Source organism: Triticum urartu, chromosome 3A (assembly GCF_056163025.1).
Source record: "Triticum urartu cultivar PI428250 chromosome 3A, HENAU_Tu73, whole genome shotgun sequence".
In the NCBI taxonomy this organism is placed as follows: Eukaryota; Viridiplantae; Streptophyta; class Magnoliopsida; order Poales; family Poaceae; genus Triticum; species Triticum urartu.
In genome coordinates this window covers 17,835,263-17,857,749 of record NC_141875.1, presented here as the reverse complement: position 1 = coordinate 17,857,749, position 22,487 = coordinate 17,835,263, and the positions used below count along the sequence as shown (strand labels likewise).

Below are 22,487 nucleotides of genomic sequence, written 5' to 3'. Positions count from 1 at the left end.
GGCACGCGAGATCTAGCGGCCGGCGGCGCGCTAGATTAACCGAGCAGGCGGCGAGGTCGCAGTAGCTGGCGGCACGGGAGGAGCAAGCGGCTGAAAGGGAGGAACATAGCTCGCGAGCGACGGCGGCAGTCTTGAGTGAGGGAGACAGACGCGCTGGGAAGAAGACGAGCGACGTTATCCAATTACGTTGCCTAGGCCAACTAAACAAATTAAGAAATAACTCGTTACACCTCCTAAAACGCTGCGATTTGATTGCGTTACCATTCACGTTACCATTTTTGTTGCCAAACACCTTCTTAGTTTGAAAAGTGAAGTAAAACGTTTGTAGAATCTAAGTAGGTCTAGCATTATTGCTAGATGTGTTAGAGAAGTGTTGTGATGCTCAGCTGCTATTGGAGGTGGTCGAGGGGCTGATCCACTGATCCAGTATCCCCAAAAGGGTTATACAAAAATGTAAATTATCTAGCCCTATAGACTTCAACAATTGAAAGATTTTTAACGGATGGCAAAACAACCTGTGGTTGGATGGTATCTTCAGCCCACCGGGGTTCAAGTCCCGATGATTGCATTATTTCTGAATTTATTTCAGGATTTCCGGCGATGTGCTTTCAGTAGAGGAGACGTTTTCGTCGATGACGAGATGCCTACGGTGACTTCGTAAATCTCAAAATGATATGCCGGCTCCTTTTCTCGAAGGTGCTCATATGGATAGGGTGTGCGTGTGTGCATTTATAGGGGTGAGTGTATACGCGTATGTATGAGCGCTTGCGTATGTACTGTGTCAAAAAAAGATTTTTAACAGATGTTGCCGTTTCAGTCGTCTGTAAGTGTGTTAAATTATCTTTCCTGTTCTGGATCGGATTCGCGGGAACATTCTCTGAAGGTGCTGAATAAATGTTTTACAGAAGTGTTGTGATGCATGCTCAGATGCTGTTGGAGGTGGACGAGGGGCTGATCCACTGGTGCATGACGGAGTCAGGCGACCCGTCCCTGCTCTTCTTCAGCAACACCGCACCATCCGTGGTGGCGGAGGCTCCCTTCTCCGTGATCCTCTGGTGCGCCTGCCTGAGCACGTCCAGCACCTCGCCGATGGACGGCCGCACGTCCTGTTCCGGCTGCAGGCACCGGAACGCCACCTCAGCCACCAGGTCGATCGTCCCCTTCGTCTCGCTCGCCGACGACCCGTACCCTAGCCGCGGGTCGACCAGCCGGTCGATCTCGCAGCACTGTATCATGCGCACGGCCATGCTGCCCAGGTTCACGTCGGTGCCGGCCCGGGCCATGTCCACCGCCGGCCTGGAGGACACGAGCTCGACGAGCACCACGCCGAAGCTGTACACGTCGCTCTTGTCCGTGAGCTGGTACCGGTGGTGGTACGCGGGGTCGACGTACCCGGGCGTGCCCTGCGGCGCGGTGGACACGTGCTGCGTGGCGCCGTCTGCCGGGAACAGCCGGGACAGCCCGAAGTCGGCCACCTTGACGTGAAACCCGTCGTCGAGGAGGATGTTGGTGGTCTTGACGTCCCGGCGCACGACCTGGTGCGCGTGGAGGTAGGCCAGCGCGGCGGCCGTCTCGACGGCGATGCCGAGGCGGGTCGGCCACGCGAGCATGAGGGGGTCGCCGCCGCCGTCCTTGCCGTGGTGGAGGTGGTCGGCGAGCGTGCCGTTGGGGACGAACTCGTAGACGAGGAGGAGGTCGCGGCAGGTCGGCGAGGAGGAGGTGCAGCCATAGAGCGCGACGAGGTTGGGGTGGCGCAGGCGCGAGAGGATGTCCACCTCGTTGGCGAACTGCTCCACGCCCTTGTAGCTGTTCTTGTACAGCCGCTTCACCGCCACCACGCTCCCGTCCCGGAGAACCCCTAAGCAAACACATCGTACGTCGTCAATAACTCAATATTATATATACCACTGAAGTCTGAAGCTCTGAGGAATCCAACAATGGCTATGCGCGCGTGTGGCTGTGCTGTACCCTTGTAGACTGTGCCGAAGCCGCCGGCGCCGAGCTCGTTGGCGTTGCCGAAGCCGTCGGTGGCTGCGTCGAGCTCCTCGTAGGTGAAGATGTGCGTGCACGGCGAGCCGGCGAGGTTGAACTCCTTCCGGAGCGATGCCAACGGCGATCCTTCACGGATGAGGCCGTCCATCGACGCAGATCGTTTCTTGTTCTTGGCTCGGTTGAGTTGTATGAGATGGCACACGAGCCCCAGTATGATGACAAACAGAACACCACTTGTGATTCCTGAAGGCATATATTTGCTGAGTGAGTGAGCAAGCAAGATTACTGCATGCATGCATAAAGGTATCAATTTTTTGGCGGGGTTATGAAGTTATCATTACCTGTGACAAACTTTATTCCAACATTTTTATCTGCACCTGTGTCCGTATCTGTATGCCGGAAGGTCCAACAAAGAAGAATCAGGACATTTGAATAGCAGTAATGCAGTATATGTAAATGCAAGAAACATAAAAGGAACAAAACCTTAATTGTGAAGATTAGCTAGTGACAAATATCCTATCTCATTCATGGTTTATGTTTCTACAAGACATATTTTGATTTGTTAAAGGAAGGCTGTGAACAACAATTAACTGATTCACATAAAAAAGCAACAATTACTTCATTAGTACGTAATTTATAATAAATTATGATTTTATTACATTGTATTCAAAATTCCCTAAAAAAACTCTATGTCTTATCTGCAGTGACTCCAACAAACAACAGTTTTTTTATGAAAAAGCCAACGGTGACGAGCAAGAAAGTAGGCCCGTGAGTAGTGATGGTGTACCATTGACGGGCTGCTACATACCCACCGATGAGCCGTATATGTGGCCCATTAGTGCTCTGCTGTTTAAAAGCGACAGACAGATCTAAAAGGTTCTCGTTTCCTAAAAAAAAATCTAAAAGGTTCTTAGCTGGTGCCCTAATTCTATGCCAAGGTTGACGGCAAAAGGAATATGTGCCAAGAGCCATCGTCTTTGCCGTCTTCGGAATTTTAGATATGAAATTTTCAGTTATTTTTGAAACACTGGGATCAATAGATAGCCATCGTCTTTGCCGTCTTTGCCAGCTCGGAATCCCTGTCTCGTGCAGATAGCACCGGGTTTTTCATCATATTGTTTTACAATGTATTTTATCATTACTGTTTACATGCATTTATCTAGGGGTGCAAATTGATGGACGTTAGGGTACCCTCTTTGGGATTTATAGTTCATTTGATTGATCTAGTTCCGATTAGAGGGTACGTACCCTTTGGGTTACCCACTTGCATGCCTAGATTTATACAAAATTATTAGCCAGAGTTGCATATTAGAGACTATGCAAAGCCAGAAAGAAAAACTATTTTGAAATGGAGTGAATTGTGTTCAAGCAAAAAATTGATTGTGAATACATATTTCCTGACAAATCTAGTAATATGAACTTTTCCGGATTAATGATCCATTTTATACCGATGATGGCCAAATCTAAACAAGTTTGGCAAACACATATTGTACAATCTCTTATGTTATGAACCGGGAAGAGTACATAACTTCACAAAGTGTGGGTACCATTTCGACCTGAAGCGCACTCGAATATGCATAAATTTAGGCACCTAAATTGGGAGTGATTAAAAAGACTGACTAGGTTCTTCGATTTAAAAAGGAAGGAAAATTGGACTCTAAATTTCTTCACCACGAAAAAACCTTTTTCCAAATTGACTACGTTGATTATGGCCGCACGTCTCATGACAGTGATAGATAGTTAACAGGTCAGAGCAATATTACCTGCTGACCAAAAGTTTGGCTATCATTATCAGAACTCTATGGATAACCCTTGCCATGTTATGACGTGTAATCTCCTTAATGCTTTGAGTAGTAAAGTAAGGTGGAGAACCCTCAAAAAGAAATGGCAGTATTCACCGATATGACATGCAAGAAGAAGAAAAAAAATGCAAAAAAGCCAAAAGATCAATTCTGCACTGTGCACAAGTTAAGGGGCACGACAAAATGAAGTGCCATGCGTGGTAGGTTGGCTGCCGTTCTCCTCACGTCGAAGGTTTTGGTAGGAAATATCAAACAAAGTGAGCTGCCATCTTGAGATTTCCATGGAAGACTTGGGGAGAAGACTTGCAGATCAGGTTCCCTTCATACTAGGGGCAGACCAGATGAGTCACCTGACCCCACAATCCACTTTCTCTCTGGATCTTAGTTGGGCTTTAAAGAATTTAGCCTTCTGAATTTCCACTCTGAAGAATAAGAGTATCCACTTTCATCTTTTTACTGTCCACGAAGTTTATTGTTGACTTTCGGAAAGGCTAGCTGTGGTCTAGCTCTCCCATCTAGACGAGAATTAACCTAATCTCATCTAGCTGTCAGCGTTGTATTTTTTTTTCTGTTTTCTTGTTCTTTCACTTATTTTTTTTGTTGATTGTTATTTGGGGGCGGGGGGGGGGGGGGGGGGGGGGGGAGGATAGTTTACGCATGAGGTCAAAAAAGAAAAAAATGGCACAAAAACATAAATGAATGTAAAGCAATGAAAAGTAAAAAATAATAATATTTGCACCAATCTTCACGTAAAATCTAATAGCATAGGAGTTAGATAAGATTTTGTTATTCATTTTCGAAGAACAACAAAGCACAAGTCTAACGCAAAGGTTGGACTAATAAATTGACAGGTTGAATGGTCAGAAAAGAAAAAGACATTTGCATCACAAATTCACAATCGACTACACAACTTTGACAGTGACAGCATGAGTGGCTGCTACCCATAGACGGGCAGACCATAGATTTGTATTGTACAATGAGGTTCGCCCTATGAACGAGTGGCAGACACATATAAACCAATTTGCCATGACCAAACTTATTCAAAGGCACGCAGTCCAAGCTCACGAATTGACCATTTCAGTATCTAACTTAAAATAAGTGACATGGTGCATAAGAGATCTCAACGCAGTACTGTAATGCAGTATTACTCTTACTAATTCTGAGGATAATATGTGCAAGAAGTTAAGAAAGAAAACGATCTTGAGTTACCTGGATGGGTTGTTGAGTTGGTTTCGGTGGAATTAAGGCAGAGCTTCCCGTCAGAGCAGACGCACTGGAACGCAAACTGATCGAACCTGCACTCCCCGCCGCTCAGGTGTGTGCATCGATCGCAGTCCCCTAGCGGCGCTGGAAGCTTCAGGAGGAATCCATCCCTGATTAGCCGCTCGTACTGCTCATGAGCTCGATCCAGTCCTCGGCGCACCGGCACGCTCACCGAGCTACAGTTGGTGGAAACCCCCTGCGGCAGCGTGCCGTTTTCGCCGCCGCCGTCCCAATGACCCGAGATGTACGCTCCCATCGCGTGGTTTCCACACGAGCGCCGCAGCCGAATCTCAGCCGGCACGGTGCAGTTGTAGAAGAACACGAGGCGCTTGTTCGTGGAGCTGATGTTGAACGGGAAGAGGGCGAGGCTGGCCGTCAGGTTGAAGTCGGGGACGGGGCAGCCGCTGTCACCGGCGAAGGCGGTCTGCACGGCGGCCATCATGGTGTTGTCCACGTAGGAGATGTTGTCGACGCGGAACAGGTGCTCCCTGAACGTGTTGCTCAGGTAGGAGCGGCGGGTGCCGTTGTCGCAGGTAAGGTCGAAGGCCGGGTAGCCGCAGTAGAGCGGCTGCGCGCCGGCGAGGGAGAAGGGGTACCTGATGGTGAGGCCCCCGCATGACCGCTGCGTGCAGCTCCCGTTGCTGCCGGTGCCGGTGGTGGATGCAGCCATGCGCAGGAAGGAGGCGAGCGGGAGAAGGAGCAGCTGCAGCGACAGCATGGACATGGTTTGCGACGAGCACGCGCGCACTTGGACCGTGGAACTTGTCTCGTAGTAATACTTGTGAGGGATGAAGTGGATGATGTCGGTACGCTGGTACATGGTCTTTGACTGGTACTGTTCCCGGTTTTCGTTACGCAAGTCTCTATCGCATCTTCGTCGCAGCAACGGCATCGCGGTTTTCTCCGCCACAGGCTCGAAGCTTAATTAAGCACGTATGGAGGATTATGGCTACCGAGCAAAAAAATTAATTGAAAAACTTTCAATCTATTCATCTTTAATCATAGTAGTATAAAAAACACTAAAGATAATAAAAATTACAATCAGATCCGTAGACCACCTAACAACGACTAGAGTGAGCCGAAGGCACGCCTCGTCGGAGCCTGCTGAAATCTAGGATTACACGAAAGGAAATTAGGGAGAAACTATATGATTTTTTTCCAGGTAATCAGGCATATTTATTCAATAGCATCAAGTTTACAGTTTACTAATACAAGATCATATATTCCTTCAAAAAACTAACACAAGATCATGAAGACATTCGGGGGCCTGCTACAACCAACAAGCGATGCTGCGAGCTGTCCGTGCATAAGTAGCAAGACAATGAGATACCCTATTCAGGGATCTAGCTACCTTAATTGGTTTTAACTTTCGTTCTACCATGAAATTCATAGATTACCAAAAGGCGATTCAACGAGGGGGGCATCCGGCGTCGAAGAGAGAGCTCCCAGAGAGTCCGATTGGACCACAACAGGAAGGGTAGCCTATTGAAGGGTTAACGACATTTCTACCATTATTGTTTGAATCTTCGCCTCTAGAGCTTGTAATAGGACAATAATTGGCACGATGCATAGATAATATAGCACATATGCCCATGCGTTGTAACGGGGGAGATATTTTTCTTACGAGAACCAACGGGAAAGATAATTGAACCGTCATCCAAAAAAGGGTCTACACAATGGTAGGCGACAGAGTAAGGAGTTATGGTCTTCTCGTCGGACATGTTTGACACGGGAAATCTTAATAGTGGTGGGGTTCGTCGGCGTGGTGACGAGCACCGAACTCATGCCTTTTTTTCTCCGAGTCCGCCTCCATCTCGGGGTTGTGCCTTCCTCCTCATTCGGTGGCCGTGCGGCGAACTTCGGGACACGGTTACTTCGACCATTCTATCCTACGACGGCATAACATGGTGGATTATTAATTACAACGCATAAATCTCATTTCATTAGCATAATCAGGCACCAATGTCCCTTCCTTTCGAGGGTTATTTTCTTTGATTATTTCAGTGCTCAAGTGTCCATAATTTTGCTTCAATTAAAGCCAAACAACATATTCTATTCTATTGGCACATGCCGACAATTTCTTTTATTTATAGTCAACCAACATCGAACGAACATGCACCGCTAACCAATCGCCAGCGCGGTTATTTAAGAAAATACTATAGTGTCAAATTAGAAAAAAATTGATTTTTTTGAACATTCAAAAAATATTAAGTGGTGAATATTATTGGAAACGCCGACAATATTTAAAAAATGCGACCATTTGTTTATCAAAATTCCAATATATTTGGAGAAACACGAACAAAATTAGAAGCATGAATAGTTTTTTAAATTCACAAAAAATATTTTTAAAACATGCAAATTTTAGAAAAACACAAATGTTTTGGAATTTTGGAGTTTTTATAAGGGGAATATTCAAAAACTATTTAAATATGTTTTCTTAGACACAAATATTATTTTGTATTTGTCAATATTTCACTAAAACAAGAATATTTTAAAATAAGGAACATTTTACAAAATTTATTTTTTATTAAAAATTCAACGAATTTTTGACAAACACAAACACTTTTTTTTTAAATGAGAACAATTTTTAATGTTGAGAAAATTTCAAAACAAGAATTTTTTAAAAGTTTTCAAAATAGGAACAAAATTTTGGAATTCTGACAATTTTTTGAATATTTAAACAAAAATTGAAATTCTGAATATCTTTGTGAATTTATACTTCACAGGAAAAAATAAAAATAAAGAGGGAACATGCAAAAAGAAATATTAAAGCGAAATAGAAAGGAAAAGAAAAAAAAGTAGAAATAGAACAACGAAAAGGAGGAAACGGGCCGGCCCAGACTTAGGCGCCCTGTGCGAAGCTTCAACTATTTATTGCTTCAGGCGACAAATAAGGTCTTCCCAACTGCGTGGGCAATAATAAATTGATAGGCTTCGTTGGGCCTGAGCACGCGTGGCCCAATTATGGAATTCTGGACAAACCTTTTTTCTTTTCTAGCATATAGACGCACAAAAATTTAGTACCACATCGCATAGAAAATAATCTATGATGGACGGATGAAAATATTGGAGAAACGCACCTTGCTTTATTAGTAGGTAGTGTAGTATAGTAGGCCTTTCAGAAAAAAGTAGGTATAGTAGGTATAGATTAGCTAGAATCTTCTAGATACATCCATGGTAATGGCTGGTACGGTATGTCATCATTACTTCTGAATAGATATTTGCCAATTATCCACTTAAGTTTTTCAGTCCAACGGGTGACGCATAGAAAGTCAGGGAAGATATCCACATCAAAATACGATATTCTGATGGAAGATATCCACATTGCAACATAGACCAAATGTGTTTTCATCGGAAGAACGCCCTAAGATCAACCCTAAACCCTTTCGAGAGACTGGCGGGGATGGCATTGGAATTACTCAATGTCGTCATAGCGCCACCGCAAGGTTCATGCAATCGGGGTTCCATCTCCATCACACGTATCTTAGCAATTAATAGTGGTGTTTATTGTTCGACTCTATCTGTTGCTGAATTTATGTTTGCATACTTCATAAAATAATTAATGTTTGAACTTGGAATCTTAAGTGATAATAGAACACTGTTTATTGATGTACTGTATATTTTGATAATTTTTCAAAACTTCAAAACATAGTTTTCATCAGTTTTCGCCGTTACTTGTATCAGTTGGGTGGACGCCGGCAGAGTGGCAGAGTACATGGGCCTGCAACGAGCCGTGGGAACAGACGGTGATGAGCGGCAGCCGCGTGCTGCACCCGGAAAGCATGGGTGTGAGGTTGTGGTGTCTCCTCGGCCACATGCAACGGAGACGCACAGTGATGACAACGAGCTTTACGGCCACATGCAACGGAGACGCACAGTGATGACAACGAGCTTTAACGATGAATACTTGTGGCCGGGAAACATTTTGGCTCCTCCAAAGTTGAAGGTTTTATGTGAGTCTGACTAACCGAATGCTCTCGGGGTCATCACAGTCGGAGGGGAGGAAAAAAAGAAAGAGAGAAGGGAGAAAAAAGTACTAATGTAATAACTAATCTTATAGCCCACAATTAAGAAGTATGTGCAGGGCCCACTTCCACGAATATTTTCCGCACTACGAGTTGATGTAGAATTAAAAACTAAATCCAGTGCGGTTTAAGGTTGATAATTTTGGCGGGATTTGAAGATTGAACTTGGACAATCCCAAAATACTTCTCAACCGAGATGGATAATGTGTGTGTGTGTGCACGCGCGCGTGCGTGTGTGTGTGCGCGCGTGTGCGTGTGCGTGTGGGTGTGCGTGTGTGCGTGTGGATGTGTGTGTGTGTGTGTGTGCGTGTGCGCGCGCGCGCGTGTGTGTGTGTGTGTGAAGTGGACTATTTCAGAGGTGTCACGTAGGTCCTTGAACTATAAAAATCGTAATTTAGGTCCTCAAAGTGCAATATGTGTGTTATCTTGGTCTTCAAACTATTTCAAAGATGTCACATAGGTCCTTAAACTATTTTAGAAGTGTCACATATATACACACTTATTACACATCAGGGATTTTCGAGGACCTAGATGACACTTTTCATAGTTTGAGAACCTACGTGATACAATCGAAATAGTTTGAGGAGGTAGAGTGCACTTCACTCAAAAAAGTACTAATGTAATAACCAATCTTATAGCCCACAATTAAGAAGTACGTATAGAGCCCACTTCCACGAATATTTTCCACGCTACGAGTTGATGTAGAATTGAAAACTAATTTGGCTGCGGTTTAAGGTTGATAATTTTAGCGGGATTTGAAGATTGAACTTGGACAGTCCCAAAATATTTCTCAACCGAGGTGGATAGTGTGTGTGTGCCCGCGCGCTTGTGGCCGGGAAACATTTTGGCTCCTCCAAAGTTGAAGGTTGTATGTGAATGTGACTAACTGAATGTTCTCAGGATCGTCAAGGTCGGTGTGGGAAGGAAAAAAAGAAAGAGAGAAAGGAGAAATAAGTACTAATGTAATAACCAATCTTATAACCCGCAATTAAGAAGTACGTATAGAGCCCACTTGCACGAATATTTTCCGCCTACGAGTTGATGTAGAATTAAAAACTAAATCCACTGCGGTTTAAGATTGATAATTTTGACGGGATTTGAAGATTGAAGTTGGACAGTCCCAAAACATTTCTCAACCGAGGTGGATAATGTGTGTGTGTGTGTGTGTGTGTGTGTGTGTGTGTGTGTGTGTGTGTGTGTGTGTCTCCGGGCATGCAAAAATTTCACCGCACTATGGAGCGATGTGGTTTACATGTAGACGGAAGAAGTCCAATTTAAACCTTAATCTCGTAGGGGTTAGTTAAATCGGACCCGCAACTCTTAATCCCTCAAATTAGGACCCTGATCTAATAATTCCCAATCTAAGTCAAACCTTACAGGCAAACCCAAACAGGGATTGCGTATGTGGCAAGGGGAGATCGGGATTACCCCCCCCCCCCCACCAAAAAGATCGGGATTGTGGGGGAGAGAACAACAAAAAAGGGGATCGGGGGGAGAGAGGGCGGTGCGTGTGTGTGCAAAGTGCATGGGCCGGCCCAGGCGGCCCTCCAATCGACCTTGTCTCAATCGCTAGTGTCCCCTGGCGTTCGACTCTGCTTCTGGCGATTGCAATGGCGACGGCCGGGTGATCACCGCGGCAGTGACGATCGTGACGAGGCGAGGAAGGATGAAGGCGAAGGTAACGTCCCCGAACTCCTCCTCCCTCGTTAGAAGTAATTTACTCGTTGATTTCACAGCATTAGGGTTAGGGTTCATAGGGACAGAATTGGGGATGTTCTTGCCGCTGGAAAGCTAGGTCTTTTGGTCAGATTTTGCAGTTGATTTGTGTTGGAAATAGCATTGATAAATTATATTCATCTATATTTTTTCAGCTAAATCATGGACCCGGTAGACATATTGAACGTTGGATTTCACTTTGGTAGCGAGCTCATCCGCATTGTTCCGAAGTTGGATTATGTGGGAGGAGATGAAGATTTTTCAGAGATTGAGAGAGACAAACTATCACTACAGGAGGTGAAAGGCTTTGTGAAAGATCATGTAGAGTTGAAGGAATCCATGAAGTATTATTTTCATATTCCTGGCAAAGAACTTCTCAATGGGTTGTTGTTTCTTAACAATGACAGTGTTTGTGTGAAGATGTCAGATTATATATGTGTGGGTGGAGTTGCAGATGTGTATGTGGAGTACCATGGGGACGAGGATAGCCATGACACTAGGAGTGGCAGTGATTTTGAGGACGATGAACTTGTGCATTTATCTGATTTAGAACCAGATCAGGTCATTAGTGCAGAACCGGCTGAAGATGAGCATGATGTGCTAGTGCTTGATGAAACTGGTGTGATCACACAAGTTTTGTCCAGCCCAATGAAGCAACAAACAATTATTAGAAGGAGAAATGATGCTGCTACTGACAGAGAAGACACCCATTCGGATTCAGATTCAGATTCCGACACTGAATACATGCCACATAGCGAGGATAGTGGAGAAGTCTTGTTGCAAACATGGAGGTACAGCTCGAGGGGGAGGAAGATGACTTGAATTATGACTCATCCGACAAGGACTACAACTATTATGAAGATTCAGATGGGCAGATAGTGAAGAGGAAGAGCAAGTACCCAAGATACGACAATGACACTGAAATACCACATTTCAGTTTGTCGATGGTGTTCAGAAGCAAGAACCAACTTTGCAAAGCACTGAAATACCACATTTCAGTTTGTCGATGGTGTTCAGAAGCAAGAACCAACTTTGCAAAGCTTTGAGAAGATATGGAATAGTCACAAAAAGGAGTATTGAGTTTTTAAAATCAGAGTCAGATAGAGTGAGGGCCAAGTGTGGATGGCCTGGTTGTCCTTGGCTATTTTATGCAGCAAAAAATTCAAGAACTTCAAGAATGCAAGTGGTTACCTTCAATGATGAACATCATTGTGCTCAGAATAGGCAAAACAAACTTGTGACCGCTAAAGTGATTGCACAAAGATATGAACACTTCATACTAGCTAACCCAATGTGGAAGATTGACAGCATGAAAGCAACAGTTCTCCAAGATATGTTTGCTGATGTGTCAACTTCTAAGTGTAAGCATGCAAAAAAGCTTGTCATGGACAGATTGATGTGTGGTATGAAGAATGAATACACTCGAGTGTTTGATTACCAGTTGGAACTATTGAGGAGCAATCCTGGAAGCACTATTGCAGTATGTTTGGACCCAACAAACATGGATCAAAACACATTTTCAGAGTTTTTATGTTTGCTTTAATGCAATGAAACTTGGTTTCAAAGCTGGTTGCAGGAAAGTGATAGGGCTCGATGGCTGTTTCTTCAAAGGAGCAGTGAAGGGGGAGCTTTTGTGTGCAATAGCAAGAGATGCCAACAACCAGATGTATCCAGTGGCTTGGGATGTAGCTGAGAAGGAAACAAAAGAAAGTTGGAAGTGGTTTGTTGGGCTGCTTATCAAAGATCTGGATATCAACAACAATGGAGCCGGCTAGGTTGTTATTTCAGATCAGCAAAAGGGATTAATAAATGCAATTCCACCCCAACTTCCAAATGCAGAACACAGGATGTGTGCTAGGCACATATATGCGAACTGGAGAAAGAAACATAGATCTCATGAGTGGCAGAAATTTTTTTGGGCCATTGCAAAAGCTTCTAACAAGCAAGATTTCAACTATCACAAAGCAAAACTTGCTCAAGAGACACCTGATGGAGTGAAGGACATTATGAGGACAGAGCCTATGCATTGGGCAAGGGCATTTTTTCATCTAGGCTCAAATTGTGAGTATGTCAACAATAATATCTGTGAGTCATTCAATCACTCAATAGTAGATGCAAGGTTTTATCCAATAATTTCCATGCAAGAGAGAATCAGGAAGAAGATACTTGTTAGAGTGCAAGAACAAAGGGCAAAGAGTGAGAAGTGGAATGGGACAATATGTCCTGGCATTTTCAAGAAGTTGAAGGCAAGTATTGCAAGGACATAGTTTGTTGAAGTGCTTTGGAATGGCACAGATGGATTTGAAGTGAAGCACATCAATGACAGAGGAAGACAATACACTGTAAATCTTGATAAATGGACATGCTCATGTGGATACTTCCAGTTGGCGGGTCTTCCTTGCTGCCATGCAATTAGTGCCATCTACAAGTGTGGAAAAAAAGTAGATGATTTCATCCACCCTTGCTATTCAGTTGATGTGCAGAAAAAAAAATATGACCACTGTTTGCAGCCTGTTGAGGGTGAGGAGATGTGGCCAGTTTCTCCAAATCCTAGGCCACAAGCACCTGGATATGTGAAAATGTCAGGCAGGCCTTCTAACAATGACAGGAAGAGGGAAGAAACAGAGAAGCCGAAGGGTAAGAAAATGAGCAAACATGGAACTATGATCAAGTGTTCATTGTGTGGTAGCATTGGACACAATAAGGCTAGCTGCAAAAAGAATCCAGAGAGAGGAAAGAAAAAAGAATGCACACCTAGTTAAGAGTAAGAAAGCAGAGGTATATTTCCTGCATTTTAGATGAATATTAGAGAATTTAATTGATTTAGACGAACACTACTGAATTTAGATGAATCATATAGAAATTCAAATGAATATTTGTGTTCTTTTTGTATTTTACTTATTAGAGAATTTGATTGCTTGTATATGAATACTACAGAGTTTAGATGAATATTATAGAATTTCAAATAAATATTTGAGTTCATATTACTTATTTCTACAGCAAGCACAAGGTAGTACTACTCAAACTGCTGCCTAGCTACACCAACTTCTCAACCTGCTGCCCCAGCTGAAGGAAATATGCCCTAGAGGCAATAATAAAGTTATTATTTATTTCCATATATCATGATAAATGTTTATTATTCATGCTAGATTTGTATTAACCGGAAACATAATACATGTGTGAATACATAGACAAACAGAGTGTCACTAGTATGCCTCTACTTGACTAGCTCGTTAATCAAAGATGGTTATGTTTCCTAACCATGGACAAAGAATTGTCACTTGATTAACGGGATCACATCATTAGTTGAATGATCTGATTGACATGACCCATTTCATTAGCTTAGCACCCGATCGTTTAGTATGTTGCTATTGCTTTCTTCATGACTTATACATGTTCCTATGACTATGAGATTATGCAACTCCCGTTTGCCGGAGGAACACTTTGTGTGCTACCAAACGTCACAAAATAACTGGGTGATTATAAAGGAGCTCTACAGGTGTCTCCAAAGGTAAATGTTGAGTTGGCGTATTTCGAGATTAGGATTTGTCACTCCGATTGTCGGAGAGGTATCTCTGGGCCCTCTCGGTAATGCACATCACATAAGCCTTGCAAGCATTGCAACTAATGAGTTAGTTGCGAGATGATGTATTAAGGAACGAGTAAAGAGACTTTCCGGTAACGAGATTGAACTAGGTATTGGATACCGACGATCAAATCTCGGGCAAGTAACATACCGATGACAAAGGGAACAACGTATGTTGTTATGCGGTCTGACCGATAAAGATCTTCGTAGAATATGTAGGAGCCAATATAGGCATCCAGGTCCCACTATTGGTTATTGACCGGAGATTTGTCTCAGTCATGTCTACATTGTTCTCGAACCGTAGGGTCCGCACGCTTAACGTTACGATGACAGTTATTATGAGTTTATACATTTTGATGTACCGAAGTTAGTTCGGAGTCCCGGATGTGATCACGGACATGACGAGGAGTCTCGAAATGGTCGAGACATAAAGATTGATATATTGGACGACTATATTCGGACACCGGAAGCGTTCCGGGGAAGTTTCGGATAAAACCAGAGCACCGGGGGGTTACCGGAACCCCCGGGGGGTTAATGGGCCTCATGGGCCTAAAGTGGAGAAGAGGAAGGGGCTGCCAGGGCAGGCCGCGTGCCCCCTCTCCCCCTAGTCCGAATTGGACAAGGAGGGAGGGGCGGCGCCCCCCCTTTCCTTCTCTCCTTCCACCTCTCCTAGTTGGACAAGGAACGGGAGGGGAGTCCTACTCCCGGTAGGAGTAGGACTCCTCCTGCGCGCCTCCTCTAGGGCCGGCAGCACCCCCCCTTGGATCCTTTATATACGGAGGCAGGGGGCACCCTAGAACACACAAGTTGATCTTGGTGATCGTTCCTTAGCCGTGTGCGGTGCCCCCTTCCACCATATTCCACCTCGGTCATACCGTTGTAGTGCTTAGGCGAAGCCCTGCGTCGGTAGAACATCATCATTGTCACCATGCCGTTGTGCTGACGGAACTCATCCCCGAAGCTTTGCTGGATCGGAGCCCGGGGAGCGTCATTGAGCTGAACGTGTGCCAAGAACTCGGAGGTGCCGGAGTAACGGTGCTTGGATCGGTTGGATCGGGAAGACGTACGACTACTTCCTATACGTTGTGTCAACACTTCCGCTTCGGTCTACGAGGGTACGTAGACAACACTCTCCCCTCTCGTTGCTATGCATCATCATGATCTTGCGTGTGCGTAGGAAAATTTTGAAATTACTACGTTCCCCAATAGTGGCATCCGAGCCTAGGTTTTATATGTTGATGTTATATGCACGAGTAGAACACAAGTGAGTTGTGGGCGATATAAGTCATACTGCTTACCAGCATGTCATACTTTGGTTCGGCGGTATTGTTGGACGAAGCGGCCCGGACCAACATTACGCGTACGCTTACGCGAGACCGGTTCTCCCGACGTGCTTTGCACAGAGGTGGCTTGCGGGTGACAGTTTCTCCAACTTTAGTTGAACCAAGTGTGGCTACGCACGGTCCTTGCGAAGGTTAAAACAACACCAACTTGACAAACTATCGTTGTGGTTTTGATGCGTAGGTAAGATTGGTTCTTGCTTAAGCCCGTAGCAGCCACGTAAAACTTGCAACAAACAAGTAGAGGACGTCTAACTTGTTTTTGCAGGGCATGTTGTGATGTGATATGGTCAATACATGATGCTAAATTTTATTGTATGAGATGATCATGTTTTGTAACCGAGTTATCGGCAACTGGCAGGAGCCATATGGTTGTCGCTTTATTGTATGCAATGCAATCGCGCTGTAATGCTTTACTTTATCACTAAGCGGTAGCGATAGTCATGGAAGCATAAGATTGGCGAGACGACAACGATGCTACGATGGAGATCAAGGTGTCGCGCCGGTGACAATGGTGATCATGACGGTGCTTCGGAGATGGAGATCACAGGCACAAGATGATGATGTCCATATCATATCACTTATATTGATTGCGTGTGATGTTTATCTTTTATGCATCTTATCTTGCTTTGATTGACGGTAGCATTATAAGATGATCTCTCACTAAATTATCAAGATAAAAGTGTTCTCCCTGAGTATGCATCGTTGCCAAAGTTCGTCGTGCCCAGACACCACGTGATGATCGGGTGTGATAAGCTCTACGTCCATCTATAACGGGTGCAAGCCAGTTTTGCACACGCAGAATACTCGGGTTATACTTGACGAGCCTAGCATATGTAGATATGGCCTCGGAACACGGAGACCGAAAGGTCGAGCGTGAATCATATAGTAGATATGATCAACATAACGATGTTCACCATTGAAAACTACTCCATTTCAATTGATTATCGGTTATGGTTTAGTTGATTTGGATCACGTGATCACTTAGAGGATTAGAGGGATGTCTATCTAAGTGGGAGTTCTTAAGTAATATGATTAAATTGAACTTAAATTTATCATGAACTTAGTCCTAGTAGTATTTTGCAAATTATGTTGAAGATCAATAGATCGCGTTGTTGCTTCCCTGTGTTTATTTTGATATGTTCCTAGAGAAAATTGTGTTGAAAGATGTTAGTAGCAATGATGCGGATTGGATCCGTGATCTAAGGTTTATCCTCATTGCTGCACAGAAAAATTATGTCCTTGATGCACCGCTAGGTGACAGACCTATTGCAGGAGCAGATGCAGACGTTATGAACGTTTGGCTAGCTCAATATGATGACTACTTGATAGTTTAGTGCACCATGCTTAATGGCTTAGAATCGGGACTTCAAAGACGTTTTGAACGTCATGGACCATATGAGATGTTCCAGGAGTTGAAGTTAATATTTCAAGCAAATACCCGAGTTGAGAGATATGAAGTCTCCAACAAGTTCTATAGCTAAAATATGGAGGAGAATCGCTCAACTAGTGAGCATGTTCTCAGATAGTCTGGGTACTACAATCGCTTGAATCAAGTGGGAGTTAATCTTCCAGATAAGATAGTGATTGACAGAATTCTCTAGTCACCATCACCAAGTTAGTAGAACTTCGTGATGAACTATAATATGCAAGGGATAACAAAAACAACTCCCAAGCTCTTCGTGATGCTAAAATCAACGAAGGTGGAAATCAAGAAAAACATCAAGTGTTGATGGTTGACAAGACCACTAGTTTCAAGAAAAGGGCAAAGGGAAGAAGGGGAACTTCAAGAAGAACGGCAAGCAAGTTGCTGCTCAAGTGAAGAAGCCCAAGTCTGATCCTAAGCCTGAGACTAAGTGCTTCTACTGCAAAGGGACTGGTCACTGGAAGCGGAACTACCCCAAGTGATTGGCGGATAAGAAGGATGGCAAAGTGAACATAAGTATATTTGATATACATGTTATTGATGTGTACTTTACTAGTGTTTATAGCAACCCCTAAGTATTTGATACTAGTTCAGTTGCTAAAATTAGTAACTCGAAACGGGAGTTGCAGAATAAACAGAGACTAGTTAAGGGTGAAGTAACGATGTGTGTTGGAAGTGGTTCCAAAATTGATATGATCATCATCACACACTCCCTATACTTTCGGGATTAGTGTTGAACCTAAATAAGTGTTATTTGGTGTTTGCGTTGAGCATGAATATGATTTGATCATGTTTATTGTAATACGGTTATTCATTTAAGTAAAAGAATAAATTGTTGTTCTGTTTACATGAATAAAACCTTATATGGTTACACACCCAATGAAAATAGTTCATTGGATCTCGATCGTAGTGATACACATATTCATAATATTGAAACCAAAAGATGCGAAGTTAATAATGATAGTGCAACTTATTTGTGGCACTACCGTTTAGGTCATATTGGTGTAAAGCGCATGAAGAAACTCCATGCTGATGGGATTTTGGAATCACTTGATTATGAATCACTTGGTGCTTGCGAACCATGCCTTATGGGCAAGATGACTAAAGACTCCGTTCTCCGGAACAATGGAGCGAGCGACTGACTTATTGGAAATAATACATACTGATGTATGCGATCCGATGAGTGTTGAAGCTCGCGGCGGGTATCGTTATTTTCTGGCCTTCACATATGATTTAAGCAGATATGGGTATATCTGCTTGATGAAACATAAGTCTGAAACATTTGAAAAGTTCAAAGAATTTCAGAGTGAAGTGGAAAATCATCGTAACAAGAAAAATAAGGTTTCTACGATCTGATCGCGGAGACAAATATTTGAGTTACGAGTTTGGTCTTCAATTAAAACAATGTGAAATAGTTTTCACTACTCACGCCACCTGGAACACCATAGTGTAATGGTGTGTCCGAACGTCATAACCGTACTTTATTAGATATAGTGCGATCTATGATGTCTCTTACCGATCTACCACTATCGTTTTGGGGTTATGCATTAGAGATAGCTGCATTCACGTTAAATAGGGCACCATCTAAATCCGTTGAGACGACACCGTGTGAAACTATGGTTTGGCAAGAAACCTAAGCTGTCGTTTCTTAAAGTTCGGAGTTGCGATGCTTATGTGGAAAAGTTTCATCTCGATAAGCTCAAACTCAAATCAGAGAAATATGTCTTCATAGGATACCCAAAGGAGACAGTTGGGTACACCTTCTATCACAGATCCGAAGGCAAGACATTCATTGCTAAGAATGGATCCTTTCTAGAGAAGGAGTTTCTCTCGAAAGAAGTGAGTGGGAGGAAAGTAGAAAATTTGATAAGGTAATTGTACCTTCTCCCTTATTGGAAAATAGTTTATCACAGAAATCTGTTCCTGTGACTACTACACCAATTAGTGAGGAAGCTAATGATGATGATCATGTAACTTCAGATCAAGTTACTACCGAATCTCGTAGGTAAACCAGAGTGAGATCCGCACCAGAGTGGTACGGTAATCCTATTCTGGAGGTCATGTTACTTGACCATGACGAACCTACGAACTATGAGGAAGTGATGATGAGCCCAGATTCCGATAAATGGCTTGAGGCCATGAAATCTAAGATGGGATCCATATATGAGAACAAAGTGTGAACTTTGGTTGACTTGCCCGATGACCGGCAAGCCATAGAAAATAAATGGATCTTCAAGAGGAAGACAGACGCTGATAGTAGTGTTACTATCTACAAAGCTAGAATTGTCGCAAAAGGTTTTCGACAAGTTCAAGGTGTTGACTACGATGAGATTTTCTCACTGGTATCTATGCTTAAAGTCTGTCCGAATCATGTTAGCAATTGCCGCATTTTATGAAATCTGGCAAATGGATAAACAAAACTGCATTCCTTAATGAAATTATTAAAGAAGAGTTGTATATGATGCAACCAGAAGGTTTTGTCGATCCAAAGGGAGCTAACAAAGTGTGCAAGCTCCAGAGATCCATTTATGGACTGGTGCCAGCCTCTCGGAGTTGGAATAAACGCTTTGATAGTATGATCAAAGCATTTGGTTTTATACAGACTTTTGGAGAAGCCTGTATTTACAAGAAAGTGAGTGGGAGCTCTGTAGCATTTCTGATATTATATGTAGATGACATATTACTAATTGGAAATGATATAGAATTTCTGGATAGCATAAAGGGATACTTGAATAAGAGTTTTTCAATGAAAGACCACGGTGAAGCTGCTTACATATTAGGCATTAAGATATATAAAGATAGATCAAGACGCTTGATAAGTTTTTTCAATAAGAACATACTTTGACAAGATTTTGAAGTAGTTCAAAATGGAACAGTCAAAGAAGGAGTTCTTGCCTGTGTTGCAAGGTGTGAAGTTGAGTAGGACTCAAAACCCGACCACGGCAGAAGATAGAGAGAGAATGAAAGTCATTCCCTATGCCTCAGCCATAGGTTCCATAAAGTATGCCATGCTGTGTACCAGATCTATTGTATACCCTACACTGATTTTGGCAAGGGAAGTACAATAGTGATCTAGAAGTAGATCACTGGACAGCGGTCAAAGTTATCCTTAGTGGAATAAGGATATGTTTCTCGATTATGGAGGTGACAAAAAGGTTCGCCGTAAAGGGTTACGTCGATGCAAGTTTTGACACTGATCTGGATGACTCTAAGTATCAATCTAGATACATGTTGAAAGTGGGAGCAATTAGTTAGAGTAGCTCCGTGCAGAGCATTGTTGACATAGAAATTTGCAAAATACTTACGGATCTGAATATGACAGACCCGTTGACTAAAATTATCTCACAAGCAAAAACATGATCACACCTTAGTACTCTTTGGGTGTTAATCACATAGTGATGTGAACTAGATTACTGACTCTAGTAAACCCTTTGGGTGTTGATCACATATCGATGTGAACTATGGGTGTTAATCACATAGTGATGTGAACTATTGCTGTTAAATCACATGATGATGTAAACTAGATTATTGACTCTAGTGCAAGTGGGAGACTGAAGGAAATATGCCCTAGAGGCAATAATAAAGTTATTATTTATTTCCTTATATCATGATAAATGTTTATTATTCATGCTAGAATTGTATTAACTGGAAACATAATACATGTGTGAATACATAGACAAACAGAGTGTCACTAGTATGCCTCTACTTGACTAGCTCGTTAATCAAAGATGGTTATGTTTCCTAACCATAGACAAAGAATTGTCATTTGATTAACGGGATCACATCATTAGTTGAATGATCTGATTGACATGACCCATTTCATTAGCTTAGCACCCGATCGTTTAGTATGTTGCTATTGCTTTCTTCATGACTTATACATGTTCCTATGACTATGAGATTATGCAACTCCCGTTTGCCGGAGGAACACTTTGTGTGCTACCAAACATCACAACATAACTGGGTGATTATAAAGGAGCTCTACAAGTGTCTCCAAAGGTAAATGTTGGGTTGGCGTATTTCGAGATTAGGATTTGTCACTCCGATTGTCGGAGAGGTATCTCTGGGCCCTCTCGGTAATGCACATCACATAAGCCTTGCAAGCATTGAAACTAATGAGTTAGTTGCGAGATGATGTATTACGGAACGAGTAAAGAGACTTTCCGGTAACGAGATTGAACTAGGTATTGGATACCGACGATCAAATCTCGGGCAAGTAACATACCGATGACAAAGGGAACAACGTATGTTGTTATGCGGTCTGACCGATAAAGATCTTCGTAGAATATGTAGGAGCCAATATGGGCATCCAGGTCCCACTATTGGTTATTGACCGGAGATTTGTGTCAGTCATGTCTACATTGTTCTCGAACCGTAGGGTCCGCACGCTTAACGTTACGATGACAGTTATTATGAGTTTATACATTTTGATGTAACGAAGTTAGTTCGGAGTCCCGGATGTGATCACGGACATGACGAGGAGTCTCGAAATGGTCGAGACATAAAGATTGATATATTGGACGACTATATTTGGACACCGGAAGCGTTCCGGGGAAGTTTCGGATAAAACCGGAGCACCGGGGGGGTTACCGGAACCCCCCGGGGGGTTAATGGGCCTCATGGGCCTAAAGTGGAGAAGAGGAAGGGGCTTCCAGGGCAGGCCGCGCGCCCCCTCGCCCCCTAGTCCAAATTGGACAAGGAGGGAGGGGCGGCGCCCCCCTTTCGTTCTCTCCTTCCACCTCTCCTAGTTGGACAAGGAACGGGAGGGGAGTCCTACTCCCGGTAGGAGTAGGACTCCTCCTGCGCGCCTCCTCTAGGGCCGGCCGCACCCCCCTTGGATCCTTTATATACGGAGGCAGGGGGGCACCCTAGAACACACAAGTTGATCTTCGTGATCGTTCCTTAGCCGTGTGCGGTGCCCCCTTCCACCATATTCCACCTCTGTCATACCGTTGTAGTGCTTAGGCGAAGCCCTGCGTCGGTAGAACATCATCATCGTCACCACGCCGTTGTGCTGACGGAACTCATCCCCGAAGCTTTGCTGGATCGGAGCCCGGGGAGCGTCATCGAGCTGAACGTGTGCCAAGAACTCGGAGGTGCCGGAGTAACGGTGCTTGGATCGGTTGGATCGGGAAGATGTACGACTACTTCCTATACGTTGTGTCAATGCTTTCGCTTCGGTCTACGAGGGTATGTAGACAACACTCTCCCCTCTCGTTGCTATGCATCATCATGATCTTGCGTGTGCGTAGGAAAATTTTGAAATTACTACGTTCCCCAACACCAGCTACACCAAGAACTCATACTACTGCCCAAGCTGCACCAAGAAGTTCTCAAGCT

At 43.6% G+C, this 22,487-nt stretch overlaps 1 protein-coding gene and 1 pseudogene across 1 annotated transcript; one reads left to right on the top strand and one right to left on the bottom strand.

The window, feature by feature from the left end:
• Positions 1-805: 805 nt before the first annotated feature.
• On the bottom strand, positions 806-5,832 carry LOC147977904 (LEAF RUST 10 DISEASE-RESISTANCE LOCUS RECEPTOR-LIKE PROTEIN KINASE-like 1.2). Its single transcript, XM_087545996.1, has 4 exons — positions 5,004-5,832; positions 2,334-2,381; positions 1,969-2,235; positions 806-1,858 (listed from the first exon to the last, which is right to left on the bottom strand). The coding sequence occupies exons 1-4, from the start codon at positions 5,779-5,781 to the stop codon at positions 924-926; spliced, it is 2,028 nt and encodes a 675-aa protein (XP_087402122.1). The 5' UTR covers positions 5,782-5,832; the 3' UTR covers positions 806-923.
• A 5,128-nt stretch (positions 5,833-10,960) lies between these two features.
• LOC147977903 (uncharacterized) lies at positions 10,961-13,560 on the top strand (annotated as a pseudogene).
• The last annotated feature ends 8,927 nt before the right edge of the window (positions 13,561-22,487 follow it).

Coding starts and splice junctions, on each gene's coding strand:
- LOC147977904 (XM_087545996.1), bottom strand. CDS start 5,781: ATGTCCATGCTGTCGCTGCAGCTGCTCCTTCTCCCGCTCGCCTCCTTC. Junction 2,382..5,003: donor CAACTCAACAACCCATCCAG/GTAACTCAAGAT, acceptor TCCGGCATACAG/ATACGGACACAGGTGCAGAT. Junction 2,236..2,333: donor TGGAATAAAGTTTGTCACAG/GTAATGATAACT, acceptor ATATGCCTTCAG/GAATCACAAGTGGTGTTCTG.